General features: G+C 43.7%; 1 protein-coding gene and 1 long non-coding RNA gene across 3 annotated transcripts; both read right to left on the bottom strand.

The window, feature by feature from the left end:
* Positions 1 to 567: 567 nt before the first annotated feature.
* IDH3A (isocitrate dehydrogenase (NAD(+)) 3 catalytic subunit alpha) lies at positions 568 to 23,173 on the bottom strand. 2 transcript variants are annotated; one of them, XM_080980820.1, is made up of 11 exons: positions 23,020 to 23,173; positions 20,004 to 20,042; positions 17,976 to 18,059; positions 13,577 to 13,691; positions 9,211 to 9,398; positions 8,885 to 9,018; positions 6,393 to 6,495; positions 6,243 to 6,307; positions 4,917 to 5,001; positions 3,303 to 3,455; positions 568 to 2,312 (listed from the first exon to the last, which is right to left on the bottom strand). In XM_080980820.1, the coding sequence occupies exons 1-11, from the start codon at positions 23,038 to 23,040 to the stop codon at positions 2,229 to 2,231; spliced, it is 1,071 nt and encodes a 356-aa protein (XP_080836946.1). In that variant the 5' UTR covers positions 23,041 to 23,173; the 3' UTR covers positions 568 to 2,228. The 2 variants fall into 2 exon arrangements, with proteins under 2 accessions (XP_080836946.1, XP_080836945.1); XM_080980819.1 differs by having other exon boundaries at positions 19,980 to 20,042; positions 23,020 to 23,168.
* Positions 7,524 to 8,878, bottom strand: LOC308462885. The gene is made up of 2 exons (XR_013979413.1): positions 8,510 to 8,878; positions 7,524 to 8,474 (listed from the first exon to the last, which is right to left on the bottom strand). It is a non-coding gene; the product is annotated as an uncharacterized lncRNA (long non-coding RNA).
* Positions 23,174 to 23,819: the final 646 nt, after the last annotated feature.

Genomic DNA, 23,819 nt, shown 5'->3' with positions numbered 1-23,819 from the left:
CTCCAACTTTTTTTGGGACTATTAAAGTTGTAGTCCAATGATTCTGGATCGTGCTCTAGGTTCAAGAAGGCTGGTGCACAATTGTTTTTTAGATTATGCAGCAGCCAACATTGATGTGGAGATGTTGCCTGTGGTACATTTTTTTGAATTATAAATTACACACTTCAAAGGAGCCATGTTACTTTGGGGCACTTATTTGCCCATCAAAAGGCTTTAAAACTGATTAACCAATCCATCCTCTGCTACACTATGAATGAAAACCAGTAGATTCTGGACTGAGGACATTGCAACATTTATTGCTTATCACCTCAGGCACCTGAAATGCATTTCTTCACACCAACACTATTTAGCACATTATATATTTTTAATGAGCCAGTTGTATGTTACTAGCAAAAGCTACTAAGGGGACTAATTTTTGCCTTCCAGTTTAAAGAAGATGTACTCAGAGCTGCCTTTTCCAGAAGAGCCAATATGGACTTCCACAGAGGGACATGAGCTCTCTGAAGGCTGGATTATTCAAAGCACTTAAAACTAGTCACCTAATTAAGAACCAAAACAAAGGCAGCGTTATCTTGGGGGGAGGGACTTTATTTTTTCCTTGCTTTGTGTGCGAATGGTAACCTCAGTACAATCCAAGAGACAGACAGAAGCAGCAAAAATATAACACACACAGATCAAGCGAGAGCTCTGTTTCCCAAGTTCTTTGAGAAGCCCATATTAATACACAATATTGAAAGGTACCTCTCAGTGCAGAAGCAAAACACAAAAAAGACAAGTTTCCAAGGCCTCACTCTCATCCCTACTTCTGGTTGTGCAGATACTACATGGAAACTGGCAAGGCAAAGCAATCCTGCACGGCGGCTTTAATGTGTGGGAGAAAAAGCCAGACTGGTGGCACCAGCCAGCTGCAGGCCCAGCCACAGTTCTCCTATTCCTCTTGGATAGAGACACAATGGAGAGAATCTGGCATGGGACTTCTAGATGATCAAAAGGTTTGTAACATTCATGCCCATAACAAAACGTGCAAGGGGCATGTTATGAACTTGCAGCAAGAGTTGTTGCAAAATACAGCATCCCTGAAAAGTTCTCTTCCTTTGCCCCTGGATAACATCTGCTCAACACAATCTACGCACAATGATGCTGTAAGATTGTCCACCCATTTCCCCACTTCATCTGTTGTTGCTTTGGGAAGGCACAGCTCAGGGGTACAGCATCATGCACTTTAGTGTTACCAAATGTCACCAGGAGGTGCAAAGCTGCTGTTTCCAGCAGCAGCTATGAGCCACGCACCATTATCTCCTGGCCTGGATTAACTATAAAATCTCTCCATCTGATTGGTTCAAAAAAAAATTAATGACCAAGCAGCCTACTTAATGGTAAACTGAAGAGATATATATATATATATGTATGTATCATTGAGCACAATACAAAAGCCATTACATACATACAGTAGTAACTGTAAATTATACATTTGGTATCCCATCTAGACAGGAAAGCATTAAACATTCCCTTCACAATCTGTAGCCGACAAAATCAAGTTGCGTAACTAATCTTCATTGAAGAATGCTGGAGCAAGTAATGTGCAGAGAAGACTAAAAAGGAGTAGTCATTTTTACTTTTAACACTTTCCCTTCAGTCCCAGAAGGATAGAGATACCTTGCATTTTATATATAACAGCGCAAACCCATGTTTCCACAGTTACAAGGCTTTATTTATGCTTCTGAAGGACAGATTCCAGGAGTACCTCTGTATAGCAAGCTTTCTTGTTCTTTGCTTTAGAAAAATATATTGTGCTATTTTAAGGCTGTGCCACCTCCTGCATTCCTAATGGATAACAAACCAAGCCTCCTTCAAAGTTGTAGTGATAAAATCAGACTTTTGCATATCTGCACACTTAAATACATCAAGTGTTTCTGAAAAAGTAGGACTCAAAATGGAAGGTTGCCAATTGCGTGCAATATGAGCTAAAAAAAGGAATTTGACTTTACAAAAATGTGTCTGACATGTAATAAATAAAAATAAGCACTTGGAAAAAGTCCACCAGAAGCAGGCACAAGAAGAATCGCATCCATTTGGGCTGAATTTATTTAACAGAGAGGCTCTCCGTCTAACAGTTTGCTTTCCTCAAGAGAAAGGCAAACAAAATGGAAATGAATTGCAGACAGCTAACACGTTTTAGTAACAGCTTCCATCAGGGGCAACTGAAACCAACAAGCTATGGAGATGCTTTATTCCATCGCCCTTACTCTGCGACAGATCTCTGCTGTGAACTCTGAACACTTTGAGTTACCTCCCAAATCTTTGGTCAAGACCTGAAAAGAAAGATGGAAAAAGATGGTGAAGAAGAATGGACACTTTAAACGCTTCAGTTTAATGAAATGTAATTAGCTAACTACAGCCACATAGTCTTTTCCAGGATCAGGACACATAGTGTGGTGTTGTCCTTCTGTGCCCAAAGTTAGAAGACTTGTGCTAGTCCTTGATTAAGGGAAGGTTTTCCAAACCATCATCTCAAAGGCTGGACATTTTGCAAAGTGGTGCCCAACTCAACTGGATGGACATCAAGTGTTTTGTGCTCAGCAGGGCCAAGTGCCAGTTGCTCCATCTGACTGTGTCCTCTCCATAATTATTGTGACAAGTCTGGGTTGAGCCAAGAAAGGCAATGGATTGAACCTGGGATCTTCTGCTTGTATAGCAGGTGCTATAGTATCCCCCCGTGTGCCACCTGTATGAATTTTGAGTGCCAAAGGCACTCTGAACGTCTAATCAAAATCTTATTCAGCACCTATATGCTCACTTAACACATAGCGCTGGGATGATAAGAAAGCTCTCCGTTTTCACCGCTGCTCAATTCAATAATAAGAAACCAATCTAGTTCACGCAGAAGAGAATCTATCTACACTGCAGGTAGAGATAAGCACTCCTTTCTCCTCTTTGCAGAGCACACATGCTTGTTGCTGGATACAAACAGCTAAATATTGTCTCCCAACTAAATGCCAACCTCCAGTTAACAGATAATGCTAGCAGCACTGTTTATAAGCTAGAAACTAAAGCAAATACTGAGACACAAATTGGAGCTGGTGGCGCTATCGACCTAGTAGAGTTTTTGTGTATGCGCTGCAAAAGAGAGCATTTATAGACCTGGTAGAAGAGAGTGGGAGACTTGTTCAGTGTCAGTGGAACTGGACAACAGAAAATTCTTCCAACCTGGCATAGCGTGTGCTCTAGTCCTATCTGAATCACATTCTGTAGAAACTGGATTGCGAGATCGCCAGTGATAGGTGAACCCTGACAAGGCATACCTTTCCATCTTTGATGGTATCAAAACAGGCATCTTCTATTTTCGTGGCGTATTCTTGCATTCCCATGTGTCGCAGCATCATCACTGCACTCAATAGTAGTGCTGTTGGGTTTGCCAAGTCCTTTCCAGCAATATCTGGAGCTGTTCCATGAACCTATGAAAATAAAGAATGCTGACCTGATTCTTTGGCTAAAACTAAAGTATTGATTCAGTGGATTATCTTGCACCAGCAGTGGAAAGTTGGTGCTTTTTACAAAGCCTGTCTATTATCACATGTCTACTGCTGCCAAGGTAAGTGGTGATGCTGGTAGTGGCAGATGCAGCTGGCCTCTGTGCTACACCAGCGTGCGACCAAGATTCTAAGCAATTTCCCAACAGTGAATGCTAGTCAACATCAAAACAAAACAAAACAAAACAAAACAAAACAAAACAAAACAAAACAACAAAACAACAAAACAAAACACTGCACTACACCCTTGTTTGGAAGAACAACAAACTCAGCTGTATATTGAATAATATTTCCGTATGAGAAGTGAATTTGAACTCCTAATTCTACCTAATTCTTTCAAGGCAGCTTAAATGCTGCCTTGGAAGATCCTCTTTTCAAAATATTGCTACGTTCAGTAATTCTTATTTGACAAAAATTGTATACCATTTGATTGTAAAAAAATAAAATAAAAAACCTCTTAGTGTTTTACACAAATATAGACTAAAACATTAAATTGGTTTAAAAAAAGCATTTAGAAATATTCCAACAAACAATTGCTAGAAAGAAACAAAATAGTTGCAACTTCTACATATCTGGGTAGGCTTGTCTAAACAAAAATGTTTTCATCTGGCATTAAAAAGAGTACAGTGAAGGCGCCTGCTTGATGTCAACAGGCGGGGAGTTCCAAAGCGTACGGGTTGCCAGACTTGCAGATCTATTTCTTACAAGTGAGGAACAAGCATGATGCAGCACCTGCAACAGACTGAAGCAGCTGAGTGGGCATATATGGGATAAGGCAATCCTGCAAACAAACATATCCTACCCTGTTATACTGTTATACCTCCGTGAACATCCGCCTTGTCTAGCATCCATTCCGTCAAACTTCCGTGGCAAACCTGAAAGTACTGGAACAGGTTACTTCCGGGTTTGCCAATCGCACATGCACAGAAGCACTAAATCGCGCTTTGTGTGCGTGCACAGAGGCGGCGCTTTACCCTATGTCCTTTCTGGCTAGCGGCCAGGGCTCCAGAACGGATCCCGGACACAAAACAAGGTACAACTGTATAGCATTAGTAACCCTTTGAACCTGGCCTGGCAGCAAATGGGCAGCTAGTGCAGATCTCTGAGCAGAGGTGTCACCTGCTGGCAGGTTCTCCCTTCAGCGAGCGACCATGCTGAAGTTCTGCACTAACTGCAGCTTCTGGATTGAGTGCAAGGGAAGCCCCCCTCAGAGCGCACTGCAGAAATCCAGTCCTGAAGTCAAGCTTCTTTGTTACATGCACTTGAACAGACCTGTTATGAACTTATTAAAACCCCGCAGAGAGAGGCATTTGCTTTTCCAGAAAGCAATTATGTCAAAAATCAGAGTTCAAGTTCCAGAATTTTATTTCAGAATAGGAATCTTACTGATTCAAAGATTGCGACTCCATTGGCACCAATGTTTCCACTTGGTGTTACTCCAAGACCTCCAATCAATCCTGCACACAAATCACTGGAAGGAAAATGCAAACACACAATAAATATTTGAGTTGGTATATTTAGGCTCTTTAAATTATTATATACTTGCAGTGGGAAGTTCGGGGAAAAAGGGAGCTAAAAAGAAGAGCTAGTGGAAAACAGATGATGATCTTCACAAGGACCTAAAACACAAAAGGAGTGTTTGGTGGCAGAGTGCAGTCACGCACAGCCTGTTTACTGGGTGCAAATAGGAGCAGGCCAGTGCAAAGCATGGCTTGAGGAATGGAGGAGGCCAGACAAACTTAGAAAGCTGCAGCACAGGAAGACCCAGAGAAGCTGTGAGCAAGTGATGCACTCTGATGGACTTTTTAGGTATCCCAAAACCGTTCCTCCAATCAGAAGTACAGGGTGGCCAACAACACAGACTAAATGAATAGAACATACAATTAAAAAAACAACAACACAAAATCAGTGGTGACAAATAACTATAATCACCTCTGAAAAATCAATTCCAATCGTGGTCCAAAAACCTGGACAAATGAGATGTCTTTAGTCTTCATTTAATATGTTTTTATTGTGGGAGTGAACTGGATGTCAGCTGGAAAAGTTTTATAAGCAGGGCATCACCACAGAGAATGCCACCTCATGACACTGTCCTGACAACTCCAAGAGATGGGATGAGTAAGGCATCTCCTGCAGATTGTAACGCAGGCATCAGCTGGCACTGGGGAAAAGACACCCAAGTTACTGGGTCCCAAGTGGTTTAGGGCTTTACATGTAAAACAGCAAGACCCTGAATTGGGCTCACAGCTGACCAGCCGCCAGTGCAGTGCTTTAAGAACTGGAGGGATGTGGTCCTTCCCTGCTGGCCAGCAGCATTCTGCACCAGCTGCAGCTTCCAGAACATCTTGAAGATTAGCCCTGAGCACAACACATTTCAGAAATCTACCCAGGATATAACTAGTGTGTGTCTGAGAGGCCAGGCTATTCTGATCCAGGAAGAGCTGTAGCTGGCAAACCAGGTGGAGCAAGGCACAAATGCCCCTTGGGCACTTGCAGTGGGCACTTTCTGAGTTAACATGCTTCAAGTTCCATTTTATGCAGCAGGCCAAAATTGGCTTCTGCAAGAAATAAGGCCTAGTTTTATGGCTGCTTTTCAGAGATTTGTTCATTATTTGCACACCACTTTGAGAGCTTGTGTTGAAAAGCAGTTTATAATCATCTTATAAATAAATACGTACATAAAATCCTTCACACTAGCTCAAGTCTCCTTACCTAAGGATGTCACCATACAAGTTTGGCATTACAAGGACATCAAACTGAGATGGATCCTGCACCATCTAAGGGACAAGAAATAAGCTGCTGTTTTTAGGAGGAAAATAGCAACTATGAAGCACCTTAATCATGAGTTTGCTATATACTCACATTCAGACACACAGTGTCGAGATACATTTCATTAAACTTAATGTCTTTACAGTTTTCTGCTGCTTCCCTGCATTTTTTCAGGAACAACCCGTCAGACATTCGCCTGTGCATCAAGGGAAAAAAAGCCGCATTTTAGGGTCCTAGATGTGCGTACCAGATTAATGTTGCATTCAGACATGGGGGAGGGGACAGTAGTAGAGAGGGAAAGCACCTGTCGACGGCAACGATAGTGTAACATGCCAGGCGTTTAGTTTGAGTTCAGAAGCAAATATCCATGTTTCAAAGGTAATATTCCTTTCTAATCTTAAGCAATTCACAAATTTTAAGAGAATGAGAAAGATGGAGATATAACAAGTTATTTTTATGCTTTCTGCCCTAAAAGCAGAAATTGTATTTCTCAGGGAAGATTTATAACCTGCCTTTCCTCCTAGATGCTTAAGGGAGCAAACGTGTGTTTTGTTCTCCCAATAAACCTGTGGAGCAGCAGGTGAGGCTGAGACTGGCACAAGGTCTCCCAGTAGCTTCATGGATGAACGGGGATCGGAACACTCTCAATCACTAAATTACACAGAGACCTTACAAGCTATTGTTATATTTGATACTGTTCTCTTGAATGGTTACAGAGATCTATACACATAATGATGCGCGCACACACCCCTCTGGAAGCCAGCGAGGTCAAAACGTTTCTCTTCTTTTTGGCTGTGCTCAGTATATATTGTGGTAGACAAGTCCACTGAAGAGAACGAAAGGTCAAAACATATCTGACCAGCCAAGAGAGATTTTTCACTTACTGCTGTAGCTGATCCGCTAGGGTGGCTGGCAAGGGCCCTCCAGATATACAAGGGAAGGTCTTTTTCATGCCACCCAGGGACAATGCTATGGTACTATTTGAGTCAGATTGTTCTGTGACCGTAACATGATGTAAACTCTTCAGAGCAAGGATGGCTAACCTGTGGCCCTCCAGATAATGCTGGACTTCAACTCCCATCAGTCCTAGCCAGCAAGGCCAATGGCGAAGAAAATGGTAGTCCAAGATCACCAAGGGAGACACAGGTGAGCCATTGCTGCTTTGGCCATGGTCTCAAGTGGCCTTCAAAACTGTGTTTAAGATACATAAATACAAACTGTCGATATCCTCACCCACCATAAAATTTTCAAAGCAAGGTATTTAACCATATACTATTAAAAAAAGAAGTCTGTGGTAAAACTGAAAAGTTGCTCTGCCTTCCTTGTTCAGGAGCATTGTGATTCCAAGTTATGGAGACAAGGGAAGTGGGCACACTCAGCTATAAATAATACAGCAACACTGTATTGTACCAAACGTTTGGCAAAAATTTCTTTTTCCACCCTAGGTGCAGATTTGAATACAAATTCGATTACAGTATTCATGCAGCAGCAGCATCAGGTTTAGGTTATTCTCAGTTACAGTTTTAGACAAATGTTGCAAAATTTAATTGTGCTATCCTGGATTACTGAAACATCCTTATTAATACAAAATTAGCTTTTTTCTATGCAAAACCTTTTTTTAGTTAAGGCTTACTTTCATAATTACCTCTAGTATGCACCATCTGCCAAAAACAGGAAAAAGAGGTGAATTATTTTCATCTAATAAAACATACTGGGCTATGGGGAAAAAGGTTTTCTAACCGAATGGAATTTAGGAGGGACGGTTTCTAAACAAGAGTGCTATTCTTACATTCTAATATAGAGCAGACTAAACTGGGGAGAGAGAGAAACAGGAGCCCTTCTGATGGCCCCAGTGGAAGATGAGAACCTGGCTGTTATTTATTTAGAGCATTTTTATCCCTCTCTTCAGCCAAAAAAGGCTCTTCAATGCGATCAGAAATTAAGAACGTAAGAAGCGCCTGAGAGCTCAGGGCAAAGGGGGCTCATCTAGTCCAGCCTCCTGTTTTCACAGGGGCCAGCCAGATGCCCCCATGGGAAACCAGCAAGTGGGATCAGGGGCACACGAGCCCCTTCCCCTCCTGGGGTTTCCGGCAACCACTATTCAACCGCATTAATGTATCAGATAATGGAGGGAGAGCATAGCCATTGTGCCTAATAGCCAGTCCCAGCCTTTGCCTCCACGAATTTGTCTAATCCTCTTTTAAAGCCACCAGACTCTGCCCAACACCATTCCCACACATGCACACAACTCCGTACTCAGCTTCTGGATGTGGGGAGGCCGGGAGCAGCCGGTTATCTTCCCACTCTCCTCCATGGTTTTGACGGAGAGAGTGGCTAATAATTTCATAAACACGTGAAGAACTATTTTTTAGTGAGTTAACATATAAACTGTTTTTTTTAAAGTAGAGCAAGGGAATGGAGTTTAAACTTTGACAAAGGCCTGACTGCCAAAAGAAGGCTCCATCAAATGTATGGCATCCTCTTCCGGCAGCAACAGGAGGCAGCAAACCGACACACGCTTGTCCCTTAAAGAAAGCAGCATGACTTTTGCACATTAGAACTGGGTTACCATCATGGTCACGTACATAATGTTTGCTTTGTGCACAGCTGTAACTTTGCTTCTTTGATTATTTCTGGCATACTCAAAGGCAAAATCAGCAATGCGTTTGCTGGCATCTTCTGTGATGAGCTTGATACTCTGTACAACACCATCAACAATCTGAAAGACACAAAACGGTTACATGGGTAGTCACAAGCAGACTCCTAAGAAAGTAATTCTGTATAGGTCCGGCAGGGCTGGTCTGGTGAATCATCCAGCCCGCAGAATACTGCATTAGAAAATTCTACAGCAGTTAAGGAAGCTAATTTGTTCAAGTGCTTTTTAGCTTCTGGCTGCATTCTGCACTCATACCACGTGCTCGATTCCGCTGTATTCCCCTTCTGTGTTCTCTCGTATTGTGACTATGTCGACATCTGTGTAAGGGGTTTTGTAGCCTTCAATCGATACACAAGGGCGGACATTTGCATAAAGGTCAAATGTTTTACGAAGCAGCAGGTTCATTGACGGGTGGCCAGCAGCTATGGGTGTTTTCAAAGGGCCTGAAACAGACAAAAGGAATGGGCGAGGTACAATTGTCAAACCACGGCCTGCTCCTTAGCAACAGCATTCCTCCCCGCCACTCCAGAGTTAAACCCTCTGGTTTGAGATGGGAGGAGGGGACGTTCTCCCTTATAATGAACGCCTGTCCTTGTTGCCAGGCTCTTGCTACAACTTGCCATGGCATACTGCTCAGCACTAAGCAGAATTTTACACAATGGGTGTCACGGATGATTGGTGGGTGCTAGAAGAGATAAGAGCCCGGGACTCCAGCCAGCTTTACAGGATTTATTAGGTCCATTTTACTATTTACACCACAGAGCTCTCAGAGCACGTCTGGCTCTTTCAGTATCAGTTGCCGAGACTGACCCCTCCTTTTGTTTTCTCCAGCATAACCATTTCTGGAGCCCTCCCCTCTTCCTTTCTCTTTTACGTGAAGAGCTAAACCGCGGAAATTGCTCCCCCCTCCCTGATTCATTGCTTCCTGACAACCCTTCGTCATCCTCCCCCTATGATGAGGTGCAGCTGCTTACAATCGGAGGCTTATCTCTGTATTTCCCCAGCATTTCCCCCTTCTCAGCCCCCAGTTCCCTGACAATGGGGATATATTCTGCAGGAAAGTTCCTCATCCTCAGCTGCAGTATTTCAAAAGGCAAGAATGATTTCAAACTTTTGGAATCTGCTGAAGGAAAACATGTAAGAGAAGCGGCTGTGTGGGGATCAGGCAGGACAGCCTTCCCTGACACGGCACCCTCCAGGCGCTTCAGACTACAATTCCCATCAGCCCCCGTCAGCACAGCCAGAGATGACAGAAGTGTTAGTCCAAAACATTTGGAGGTCACTAGATTATAAATTATTGCCATTTTTATTCTGTTTGGCCAAAAAAAAAAAAAAAAAAAAAAAAAAGGCTCCCAGACCAGCTTAAAAATATCACTGACAATACAGTCCCTGTCCTCGGGCCCACAATCCAAGAGATACAACTCAAAAGGAAAAGGGCCTGGGAGGGAGAAGGGGGGGAAAGCAGGCCCTAATTCTTAGTAATGGAGACTTTGCAGCAGGAACAGAAAATTTTGGAGAGGAGTCAGAAATTGTTGGTTCTTCAGGAGAGGCAACGGAAAGGTCCTGCAGTCCCAGATCTTCCTCTCCTTCGGGAAACTGCACAGGAACCTGCTTCAAAGAAGGCCACACTTTGTCTATTGTCTAGCATTGTATACAATAGCAAATAGCAGATCTGCAGGATTTCAGGATGAGCTCTTCTCTGTCACCTGCTGTGTTTCTTTTAAATAGAGCTGCAAAGAATTACTTTGCACCTTCAGCACGCACAGGATGCACTCCACCACTGAGCTATGTTACCTTTACAGTTAGCATAACAAAGAAAATTCAGCATCAGAATTGAGAAAATATTTGGAGGCAATTTTGGGGAGAAGTATGCATGAAAATGTAAGCAAGCAGAAGTAGGTAGAATATTTATTTAGGACTCCCCTCTTTTTCTGGGTTAAAAAAAAAAGAATATTCAAACAAGATGGAATGGGGCTGGGGCGGGCAGATGCTGGGGTTAGGTGTTGCTAGACTACAAGCCCTATCATCCCTGGCCTTTGGGCTATACTTGCTGGACCTGATGGAAGTGGTTCCTCAGCCGTTATGTGAAGGGCTACAGGTTCCCTTCCCCAGTGAAGGGCTCCTCCATCATCACTCTGGACTAGAGATAGGAAGGTCTGGAAAAAAACCAGAAAAATTTGGGGGGAAACCAGGTTTCCCCCCGGTTTTTCCCAAAGCCATTTTTTTCCGGAAAATTTGAAAAAAATAGTTTGATATAGTTTGAATATTCCATACACTATTCTCCCTCCCCCCCATTTTTCCTGAAAAAAATGGCTTTGGAAAAAACCTGAAAAAACTGCCCCATTTTCCCCCCAGGCCTTCCAGCACCCCCACTTTGGAGCTCCCTGCACCAGGCAGGTTCTCTCACTGTACTCTTTCCGGCAACTGCTCAAAACATTTTCATTAGGGCAGCCCATCTGAACACGTGGAAGCTGCATGCAATTTACTTCCTTTTAACCATTGCTGATCTTCTGAATACTCTTAAATACCTGCTTTTAACTGTGTTTTATCAATCATTTTAATCTTCTGTTGTACATTTTTGTAAACTGTTTAGAAAGCTCTCTTACCATCATGCGGTTTATAATATATAATAACAAATTCAATTCAAAAACACACACACTCCTTTTCCTTTCAAACAGAGTTTGAGCCTTAGTGCAACATACTATTCAGTAACTGAATGTTGGTTACTTCTGGGCCTGGCATGCAAAAAATCTTCCTTATGCTTTGCCCCAGATGGAAAGGCCTGGGGGAAAAATCAGAAAATGTTTTTTTGGGGGGGACAGCCCCTCCCCTTTTGAAGTCCATGAGAAAAATGACAAAGAAGGAATGATGGCAGTAGTTCAGAAAATGAGATAGAATAAAGTGACTGTATATGTTGTGTCTCCCCCCCTTCTTTTTAAAGCAGTACTCAAAGGGTAGACCTCCTAGGGAGTTTAAATATTGAGGTGGACCTTAACTTTATTTGCTGTTGGTGCTAAGAGGCAAATCTGATTGTTTTTTATGTTTATGGTTTCTTGCCTTTTTTGTTGCTTTTGAGGGAAAGGGGGTGGCTACCTGTTTTATTGCAAGCAAATACTTTTTCTACAATGTGTTTCATGCAATTTGTAACACTGAACTTCTTTTCAATTTTTCCAAAATGTCAATTATTTCTGGGAAAAAACAGGGGGAAAACGTTTTTTCCTTTTTTTTTATAATAATTTTATTAAAGTTTCAATCAAAAATTAAACAACCAAAAAAAGAAAAGAAAAACATCAAAGAAAAATACACAAATACACCATACAAGTCTCAAAGAGAAAATAAAAAAACACAAAAGACAAAAATCAACAATAAAAAAAGAACATAACAATTAAAAAAACAATATCTCTTTTCCATTTCCGTCTTTAAATTTGCTTATTTTCTGGACTTCCTCATACCTCCCTCTTTTGTATTCCAATCCAAATTGTTTGTCCAGCAATTTCTTTTCCACTTTTTTAATCCCAGTCTTTAATTTAATATAATATTGAAATATATAACTTCAACTTCTTTAAACCTAATCTTTAGTCTTAATGTAATATAACATTAAAATTTTACCTCTTAATTGTCAAATTTCCATTTCATTAAACATCTTTAATCCTAATCTTTAGTCTTGATCTATCATTAACCTTAACCTGTACAGCTGGAAACCGCTTATTTTCAGTCCAACATCACTCTAACATTCTTTAATTTTGAAACGTTTTTTCCTTATGGCTTCAAAATTTCCAGAAACTTCACATCTCTACTCTGGACCTGCACACCCATCAAAAATTAGGCTTAGGGAATGTTTCTCATGACACTTCCTATACATACTGGGGGAAAGAAGGGGAGCTTGACATGAACAGAACAAATTGTATGTTAGATTTGTGGATCTTGTTTGCTCCAGGAGATCAGAGTTCATGGGGTTTTCCCATTTATCAACAACTCTTTGAAGGAGGTTAGGTTGAGTGATAATGATGGGCTCTGGCTAGAGGTCACCTGGTGAGCTTCATGGCTGAATAGGAATTTAGCCACAGGTTTCTCCAGCTGAAGTCCACTTTCTACTACACAGCACTGGCTGCCCCATATGTAAGAGAGCTGAGTCATTAAGCACCAGTAGAAGGAAACACTTTTGAGGTTGTTCTTTTCATAGTGAAGGGATCGTATTATTCTGGTGTCTTACAAGAAGACTTACATGGAGTTCAAATGCAATGTTTGAGGAATATATACAAGTTGTCCTTGAGAGGCTGCAATCCTACTTGCACAACCTGGGGGTAAGCCCCACTGAATAGTCAGACTTACTTCTGAGTAAACACACAACTAGGGTGCTCTGTGCACTTTACAGAGCTGGAGAACATGACATGCTGCAACAACACCATTTCTCCAATAATGATGCTTCTGTCCTTAGACACAAACTATTAACGGCTTTGTGGGCTTATAGAATAAGGAAGTTCAGAACGTTACTAAGAAATTTATTTGTATAGAGCAAAACTCTGTACAAAATTAAACACAGGTTTGTTCAGTAAAGATGCGCCTTTATTTCTTTCTTTCTCTCCCCCCCCCCCCCCGTCAACAGGAACCTCCAACATACCTTTCAGTCCTATTTTGTTCTTGTCCATGGATTCTTTGGCATCTTGAGGTATTGTCCATTTGCCTCCTGGCCCTTGTATTGCTGTCACGTTTCTCTCTTCAAACTGAACAGGTGCCTAAAAACAATTGTTTCACATTATCTTCTGATCTGTTTTGGGGGGAAATGATCAATTGCCAAAGGGACTTTGTCAAAACACACCCTGCAAAAGAGAAAACACAGCCAGTGTTTTCAGGTTGGATAATGGGAAATATTTACACAGGAATACAAGCTAGCAGGAAGGATGAAAGTATTATTATGAGCTGCTGTTTCTGGATATTGTGGGCTCATGGGAGTATAAGTGGGTGATAAGAGGAAACACCATCAAGCAAGTTAAGTGGTTTAAATATCTAGGCGTTTATTTTCATTTTAAGGCTGGCTGGGTAGCTCAGAGAATCCGCCATTAATGCTGCTAAAAGCAGTGTGTCAGTGATCACTCGTTTCTATTATTCCAAAGGGAACCAGTATGTTCCAGCAGTCCTGAGGGTGTTCAATGCTAGATTAAGCACACAACTACCATATGGGATAAATGCCTTCAATCAGGCTACTGAAAGACTTCAGTTTTCCTTTGAAAAAAAATTGGTGTACCAAATCGTGTCCCCTACGCTGCCCTATGCCTAGAAACAAACCAATGCCTTTTAGTAACAAAAGCCTGGCTGCTAACATTCAAGTTCTGGTTGCAGCTTCACTTTAGAAATGAACCTAACAGTCTGGTTACAGACATGATAGCTGAATAAGCAACTGTCATGATGGTTGAGAGGAATTGAGAAGAAAATTAAGCAGACGGAATCCTACTAGACACCCTGTACTCCTTACTGGAAAATTCTGCATTTCAGACAATTAAACACAGATTGTTAGACAACACATTTCAAGAACTTAGTAGCCAAATCAGGAATAGTGTCTGTGTAAGTCTGGGGATGACGTGAGGCAGACAGCCAATGGTGACTTACCTTTTCCACTTGACCAACCCAAATCAACGCAGGGCAGGGTGGATAAAAATCAATGGTGTTTTTTTTTTTTTTAAAAAAAAAATTAAATCGGATTTCAAAAATTTAAATTGGATTTTTAAAATAAAATGTTTTTGGAGGGAACATCTTTCTAAACATAAGGTAAAGGTAAAGGTACCCCTGCCCGTACGGGCCAGTCTTGACAGACTCTAGGGTTGTGCGCTCATCTCACTCTAGAGGCCGGGAGCCAGCGCTGTCTGCAGACACTTCTGGGTCACGTGGCCAGCGTGACGAAGCTGCTCCGGTGAACTGGCACCAGAGCAGCACACGGAAACGCCGTTTACCTTCCCGCTATAAAGCGGTACCTATTTATCTACTTGCACTTAAGGGTGCTTTCGAACTGCTAGGTGGGCAGGAGCTGGGACCGAACGACGGGAGCTCACCCCGCCGTGGGGATTCGAACCGCCAACCATGCGATCGGCAAGTCCTAGGCGCTGAGGTTTTACTCACAGCGCCACCAGCGTCCCTCTTTCTAAATATAGTTGTCTATTTAAGTTACATTATAGTAATTTTTTATATAACTGTAAAAACTACTCTGAAAATTTATTATTCCAAAAATGAAACCTTCATCTGGTTGTAAATATTAAGATTATACCAGCAAGAATGAGTCTTTCTGTAAAAAAAAAAAAATTAAATCAAGTCTTACTGACTAGTGATTTAAATCAAGTCTTACTGACTAGTGATTTAAATCAAATCCACCCTTACGCAGGGTGTACATCCTAGTCAGACTGAATGTGCTACCTTTGGCAATACTACAGAGGAGACTCTAGAAAATGCCATTTGCAGAATGCCATTTGCCCCTGTGGACAAAGGCAAATAGAAACCATCGCATATGTTCTTCTGTCCTGTCCCTGGCATCAGACAATTCAATCTAAGTTTATTATTCAGTTGATTGCTAGTAGGGAGTGGCATTCAGACAAATGTTAGGTAGCTTCCTTATGCTTACTCAGGTTGGGGATAAGATGCAGATAGCAGCCAGGTTTCTGAAACATGCTATGAGGATTTGTGAATGTTATACAACATTATCATAAGTGTTAGTTGCAGGTTTTGATGAGCAATTTTATTGTACCGAACCCTACAGGAATCTTGTATATATGTCAATTAATGTTTGAGAATTTGAACAAGAGTGGGTTCATGTCAGCAAAGTTGAAAATTTTCTGGTGGATTTTTTACCCATTTTTAGAAATTCATTGTTTTTTAGAAAATTGGTAACATAATAAAATGAAACAATGCAAGTTGAATTAGGGAACAGGAATGGACAAAATGTTGGCCTTCATTCGGTCTTCATTGCCTTCATTCCCTACCCCTTTAAGTCTAAGTGACTGGATTCTAATTTACAAAGTATTTTCACCAAATACACTTTAGTGATTCCCGATCCCATGCCCCACCTACTTCCACTACTATTGGCTACAGGGTGGAGTGGGGACTTCTTAGGTCTTTACTAAAACTAAATGGTCTTTACTAAAGGCAAGTCAAATAAGCAAATCAAATCAGGTCTCCAACATCTTACGGTAGGGATTGGAAACTTTTGACTATCCCTGTGTTGCTGGATCCCTACTCACATCAGAATGGCCATTGGTTAGGAATGACTGATGGGAGTTGTAGTCAGGCGGTCCATGGAGGAGCAAAAGAAATGTTTCCCAAAACACACTGGAACTAAATAACATCTCTGGTTCTGAGAGGTTTTGTTAGGCAATGTTCACAAGGGCTTGGAACCAATCCAAGACTTCTGATATAGCAGTAGACTAATCTAAATTTAAGTGTTCCAGTTGGTGGAGTCTCTCTCAGCTTTCTTAGATGACAGTCACCTGGGGAATATCCTTTTCTGCAAGCAGCTTATGTGACTTGGCTTGGAGCTCTCATTTGATTATAAGGATAGCCTATCACATCAAAGTCTCCTGCTGTTATGCGCAGAGCCACCACAGCCAAGGCATTTGTTGCTCTGAAAGCTACTGCTCTATCCTAAAAAGAAAAACAACGGTTCCCAAACAAGCAGATCGCTTCTCAAAGCAAGAGACCCTTGCTCTTTTGAACCTCTCCTTCAACTGAACTTTCATTAACTTACCGTATTTTTCGCTCTATAGGACGCACTTTTTTCCCATCAAAAATGAAGGGAAAATGTGTGTGCGTCCTATGGAGCGAAGACGCCATAGCCCCGCGACCCTCTCCCGGCGGGAGAGGTGACGGGCGGCTATGGCAGGAGCTTCTATAGCCGCGCGTCACCTCTCCAGCCGGGAGAGCGCCCGCGGGGCTAAAGCAGCCCCCCGTGACCCTCTCCCGGCGGGAGAGGTGACGCGCCATAGCCGCCCGTCACCTCTCCAGCCGGGAGAGCGCGCGCGGGGCTAAAGCAGCCCCCCGTGACCCTCTCCCGGCTGGAGAGGTGACGGGCGGCTATTGAGGCTCTTGCCATAGCCGCCCGTCACCTCTCCAGCCGGGAGAGCGCGCGCGGGGCTAAAGCAGCCCCCCGTGACCCTCTCCCGGCTGGAGAGGTGACGCGCCATAGCCGCCCGTCACCTCTCCAGCCGGGAGAGCGCGCGCGGGGCTAAAGCAGCCCCCCGTGACCCTCTCCCGGCTGGAGAGGTGACGGGCGGCTATTGAGGCTCTTGCCATAGCCGCCCGTCACCTCTCCAGCCGGGAGAGCGCGCGCGGGGCTAAAGCAGCCCCCCGTGACCCTCTCCCGGCTGGAGAGGTGACGGGCGGCTATTGAGGCTCTTGCCATAGCCGCCCGTCACCTCTCCAGCCGGGAGAGCGCGCGCGGGGCTAAAGCAGCCCCCCGTGACCCTCTCCCAGCTGGAGAGGTGACGCGCCATAGCCGCCCGTCACCTCTCCAGCCGGGAGAGCGCGCGCGGGGCTAAAGCAGCCATAGCCCAGCGACCCTCTCCCGGCTGGAGAGGTGACGCACGGCTATGGCAGGAGCCTCTCCGCTGCGCCTTTCCGCTGCTCCCTGAACTGCTCTTTGGGGCTGGTGGTGGGCTTCCCCCCGCCAGCCCCAAAGAGCAGGTCGAAAGGAACCTGAAGCCTGGAGAGCGAGAGGGGTCAGTGCACACCGACCCCTCTCGCTCTCCAGGCTTCCAAGGTAGCCGCCTGAACGCACCTTAAACAGCACCTTGTTTTAGAGCGGGAAAACAAGAGGGGGAAAGTTCTCCCCCTCTCTGCACAGCGCCTCCTGCCACTTCGCTGAAGGGGCGCTGGGCAGAGAGGGGGAGAATTTTTTTTTCTTGTTCTCCCCCCTCTAAAACAAAGTGCGTCCTATTGTCCGGTGCGTCCTATGGTGCGAAAAATACGGTATACCAAAAGTGAACAAATCCCAATGGTGTCCAACTGAACCTAAGACATGCAGTCAAAGAGTAACTTACTTTAGCAGCTGCGAAAATCTCCACAACAGCAGCAGATATTTCTGGTCCAATGCCATCTCCTGGGATCAAAGTTACTGTCTGAACCTAGATGTTAAAAAAAAAAAAAAAAAAAAGGCACCACATACCATAATTAAACACAGATTGACAGAAATCTGTATGCCACTTGAGGCTTGCATGGTTTTAAGTTTCTTCTTTTTATTCTAACAGAAATAGAAAGAGCAAGAGCAAGGGCAACCCTCTCAAGCAGCAACTGGCAGAGAAGCAACAACAGTGCATACTAAGCTTTCAGAACAGCATCACTACGCAGCAAGGCACACGACTGAAAATAAAGTCGAATATGATACTCAGATGAAAGTGACAGTTCTGCTTGCCTGAGATTTATTCGTTTAACGCTAATCCTTTTACAGTTACACAAGTTACAATCCTCCAGATTTCCTCATTCTCCACTGACACTTGGTTATTACAGCATTACCACTGTCAGCCAATAATTTTTTGAAGTTCTCTTTGCCTATGAAACACTAAATGCTACTATGAGGGTTCCCTTACTCCCCATCAAGATGTACATGTGAGATATTTTAATATGGGTACCATATTTTTCGCTCTATAGGACTCACCGGACGATAAGACGCACCTAGTTTGGGGGGGAGGAAACAGGAAGAAAAAAAATTCTGAACCCCAGAAGCCAGAACAGCAAGAGGGATCTGGCTTCTGGGATAGCCTCTTGCTGTGCTGGCTTCAGGGACAGCCTGTGAAGTCTCCACAGGGCAGCGGGGTGAAGGCACCCCGCTGCCCTGTGGAGGCTTTGCGCAGCTAAACCCAAGCTAGCGCTCCGTCTCTCTGTTCTGGCTTTGGGCTTAGCCGCGCAGCCTGCATTCGCTCCATAAGACGCACACACATTTTCCCTTACTTTTTTGAAGGGAAAAAGTGCGTCTTATAGAGCGAAAAATACAGTACCTAAAGTGTGAATGTGACAAACACTTGGGAGGGAACCAAGGAGGATCACCAGGCACTGTCGTTATATCGCTTTAGGTTCCTTTCTTCAGGCCTCTGGCTTTTAACTATCTATGGTCTTCTTGCAGAGGTGGGATGTTTGATTTTTTTTTTTTTAAGTCTTTTAGACTTCTTAAATTGCTGGTTTTAAATGTATGTATGTGTTTGCTTTTTGCTTTAAATATTGTAAGTCGCTTTGAGCTGCCATCTCAAAAAACTGGATAATAAATGAGTTAAGATAGACTACAGTTCCTTGATGAACTGCATAATGTCTCCAATTTATTCAGTTTTCAAGATCCTACTCCTGCTGATTTTTATTATTATTACATATGCATCAAGTATATACATCAAGCATATGTTTGCAGCAAGGTTAAAAACAAAATAAACACGCTCAAAATAAAGTCATGGACAAGCTTGAAGAAATATGGAAGATTTGCAAAAGGCAACTCACACTATGCTAATAGAAGCATATGTGACAACTGTAATTAAGCACTATAAAAATCGTTGAAATAAACCAATGAAACAGTTCTGAATATCATCACTGTTGAGGAATCATTCTAAAATAATTAAGGATTTAAGCTGCAGAGAAATCTACTCTAGATAGCAAAAATGAATAGGTCTACTGCCTGCAGGGGAAAATATTCAAAACAATGGTGCCAAAGATAAGAAGGTTCTCAACTGTCTGTCCTCCACCGCTTTGAAATTTTCCAACCGAGAAGCATTAAATACAAACTATTATTTTCTTTGTAGACTTAGACTCGTGATAAAAACCAAGGCTTGGGTTGGGATTTGGTTTTTTGCCACTATTCAACAGGGTTTCCTCCAAATGTGTGACCACACAGAGATCTATTTAGTCAAGTTAGACTGAAATGTGGTACTGCACTGAAGTGTATTGGAACAGAATTAGGCTACACTGGCAGAGAAATTCCACAAGCTTGGTTTTATCTTGGTATTTAGCACTTTTATTGAGAAGCTTCTCAAAAAGAAAAGAAAAAGTTATACTATTATACTCACAGAACTACCAAAACTTCTGGTCACCTGTTTTTGGCCTTTGAAAGCCCCTAGTAGACGAAAGACCTGTAGAAATGTGACAAAAGCAGAAATGCCAATATGTTACACAATCCGGGCAATTAAAAAATAATAATTCAGTATGGCTGTATTCTAAGTCAGCAGTGAAAAGACTTTTACAGTGGCACCTCGGTTTACGAACTTAATCCGTTCCGGAAGTCTGTTCTTAAACAAAAACAGTTCTTAAACCTAGGCACGTTTTCCCTAACGAGGCGTCCTGCCACCGGTGCCCTTCCATCGATGGGATTCGGTTCCTAGACTAAGGTAAAGTTCTCAAAACAAGACACTATTTCCGGTTTTACAGAGTTTGAAAATCAAATAGTTCTTAAAGCGGATTGCTCTAAAACCGAGGTACCGCTGTACTCCATAAAATGGTTTGCGTGTATGATTGCAATGCACCTATTATAAGATGGCCTACAAGAAAAGAAAGAACTTTTTATCTTACAAGAGTTCCTAACTGTGATTTCCCCCCTGATCTCATAGGTGTCAAAGAAGATGAGAAATTGACTGGAGCAAACTGCAGGAGGATTGCTGTCTATGAAGTTTTCCACTCCTGAAGCCCAATGTCTCCTTCCTTTCAAGAGTCAAGTGGGTACTCATCTACATATACATCTCTCTTTTCTCAACACAACCATAATTGCAAATACAATTCCATAAGTACTCTTGAAATTGTGATGAGGAAAGCTTATTGCATCCACAACAATCACATCAAATACAGAGTCTGTTGCAGTGATGTGCTACAGAGAGCTGCAATATGAAGTAGCATGAAAATCTGCAAAACATATTTAACTAGACACTATGGAAGGACATGAATTGCACCATATGCAGCAACAGACCTACAATGTCACCTCTTACATATCTGATAGAATACCATCACTACATATTCTGAGATTGAAAGATGCTGCAGTATGACCAGCCAAATTCACCAGCTCCAAAAGAGAAGTCAGAGTAGAATATCAATTTTTACCAAGCCCATTCTTTTTGTATCACTTCAGCAAGCCAGAAAATTGTCAAGATTACTTGAGGACAAGAGGCCATGTCACATTTAATCTTGACAAGCACAAGTAGCAACATGCTCCACTGACCCTGCATAATCCAAGCGCTCAACCATTCTCCCTAATGGACAAGAGCAGCGCAGGAAAAACCTCTTCACCCATTTGAGGAAAGGACAGCCAACATAATGTTCCATAGTAGTCTGGAATATGACATGTTTGTTGCCACACCTGGCTGGGTGCATACACAGATCACAGTAACTATCACATTTGCTCAAACCTGATTCGGAAACATTCAATTCCCACAGCCCAAACTGCCCTCTCTCCTGTTTTCCTCCCCATCTGACAGGAACCAGTATGACCTATAGACTACAACTGGCAGGCTAGATTTTGGCAGCAAGCAGAGTGCTTTCCCTCATGGAGCAAAGTGTTCTCACCCCTTATTCAGATTTAGGATTCACACTGCTGCAACCAGCTCTGTATGGGAATAAGCCTCAAAGTTCAAGTCACACACTCAGCTGCAAAGCTTATTAACAAACTCTGACCATCTCTCATGGGCATTTTTGCACCAGCACTTTGGACTTTTCTTCTCTTTGCAAGATAGTGAGCATCATACAGAGAAAACAGGGGTGATGAAGCATCTGGAACTATCACATTGCTCTTTAGTAACACAGCTCCTTTGACATATTCAGCAAAAGCAATCTTCTGCTGATAAAGGATGCAAAGCCATGACAATAAACAGAATATCCCCTTCACAAAAGTGCTTCTGAGCTTGACAGGGAACACTCCACAAAGTAACCAAACACTTTTAAGTGCATTGCCAGTCTACCCAACTCACTCTTTCACAGAGTTGCTGCAATTATTTTAAAATTTGAATACTATTGCTAACACACTTCAAGCCCTTGGGAAAGAGTAACAAAGGCATTTTAATTAGAAGAAAGCAAGCCAACTAAGTGTGTGAGGAAATCCAATGGAATAATACCTCCAATAAAGGTTGGGATGAAAACGGGTTGAAGCTTAGATTTGAGGAAAAAAATACTATCAGTCACTTAAAAAACCAAAATATACCAAGAAAGATGACTGCCATCCCTCCCCTTTCCAGTCATTTATCCACATGTGAATGAGAGGTGAAAGAAATTTACTCAGAAGTTTTATCCGTGACTCTCTTCCCACACTAACAAAATAGTACAATAACACCACTGAGTTGCCTTCCAACCCTGCTTCTGAGCATCCCAGAGGTACCTGGTTGGGCACTGTGTGAAACAGAAACTAGCCCAGAATCCTGTTTACATATTTATCACATTTATATGTCACCTTTCCTTCCAAGGAGCTCAAGGTGCAGTACATGGTTCTCCCTTCCAAATTTTATCTTCACAACCCTGTGAGGGAGGCTGGGCCAAGAGACAAGGGGCAGGCCCAAGGTCACCCAGTGAGTTTCATGGCTAAGGATTTGAACTCTGGTCCCTCCAGGGTCAGAGTCCAACCCTTCACCACTGGGCCAGCTCACAGTAACCGAACAGATGCCCCGAGGAGAAGCCCCCATGGCCTCTCTTCTGCTTCAAGAGCGCGTCCTCCTTCGTCCCCTTCCTCAGTTACTTGCCCTTTCCTTCCTTCCTTCACTTTCCTGTCGTGATTCAACTGCCATGAACAAAATGCAATGACATGTGGTTATTAGCACCCAACACTAACCAATGACTAATTAATAGCAATAAACAAATGTCCTTTGTGGGCAATTCGGGGTGGGAAGCTGCCGGGTCAAGCAAAGACCAGCGCCGGCGCCCCGGGCCGGGCAGCCTCCTCCGCCCGCGCCCTCCCGGCCAGCAGGCCCAGTGGGCGGAGCGGGGAGCAGAGCCTTCCAGGGGAGGCGCGGAGAGGCCCCCCCGGCGCCCGCCCCGGGAAGGTCACGCAAGGTCACGCGAGAGGGAGGGGCGCCGGGCGGGCGGCCTGAGGGGAGAGAAGAAGCCTCGGCGTCGCGCCAGCCCCTCTCGCCTCACCTTCGGCGCCCACCAGGCCATGGCAGCGGCGGCGGCTCCTTCTCCTCTTCCCTTCGAGGCGCCTCTTTCGCTCCGCGACAGCAGAAGAAGCCGCGGCCTCCTCGACGGCCTCTGCCCGCTCAACCTCGCGCTCGCCCGGATGTGGCAGCTGGTTGGCCGGGAGCCGCCGGGCAAGGCGGGGCTTCTGGCGGGCACGCCTCCGCGCTTCCTCACTGGCCGGCGTGGGGCGGGGCGGGGCCACCGGGCGACGGACTCCGCCCACTCGCCTCGGCCCGCTAGGGGGCGCTGCGGGCCAGGTGGGGGGGGCGCTCCGCCCGTGACCTCCCGGGAGCGCCTGGAGATCCCTGCTGGAGCAGCCGGCCAATGGGCTTGCCTTGGTTTATTTCTAGAGTATTGTTTTTTAAATACCGTACTCTTGGTTGAAAGCGCAGCGGAGGAGGCAGCCGCCTCTGGTTTCTCTCGCTGAGGAGGGAATGTCTTCTAACTTCAGCATGCTTGTAGTGTGCACGTGAGAATCATCTAAAAAACAAAGGCCTCCGAAATATTGTTTTCATCACTTGCAAATGTAATTGACAGATCAATTTGCCATCTAAAATCCATATGCTTAATCAACATTTCTTGTAATAGGGTTGTTACTCTATTAAAATGCGTAAAGTCTCCCTGAATGGTGCTTACTTCCAACTGGCCTGTTCCACAGAGTTGCTATATCCTGATGTGCATTGAGAAAACTTACTTTTTTAGGAAAGATGCCCAACTGCCACATTGTGTGCTCGCTTACTTGGGAATTCAGTAGCAGTTAT

The sequence above is a fragment of the Podarcis pityusensis genome (assembly GCF_964106645.2).
Source record: "Podarcis pityusensis genome assembly, chromosome: 14".
Taxonomy (NCBI): domain Eukaryota; kingdom Metazoa; phylum Chordata; class Lepidosauria; order Squamata; family Lacertidae; genus Podarcis; species Podarcis pityusensis.
The sequence above is the reverse complement of the archived record's forward strand: the minus strand, read 5'-3'. Positions and strand labels throughout refer to the sequence as shown.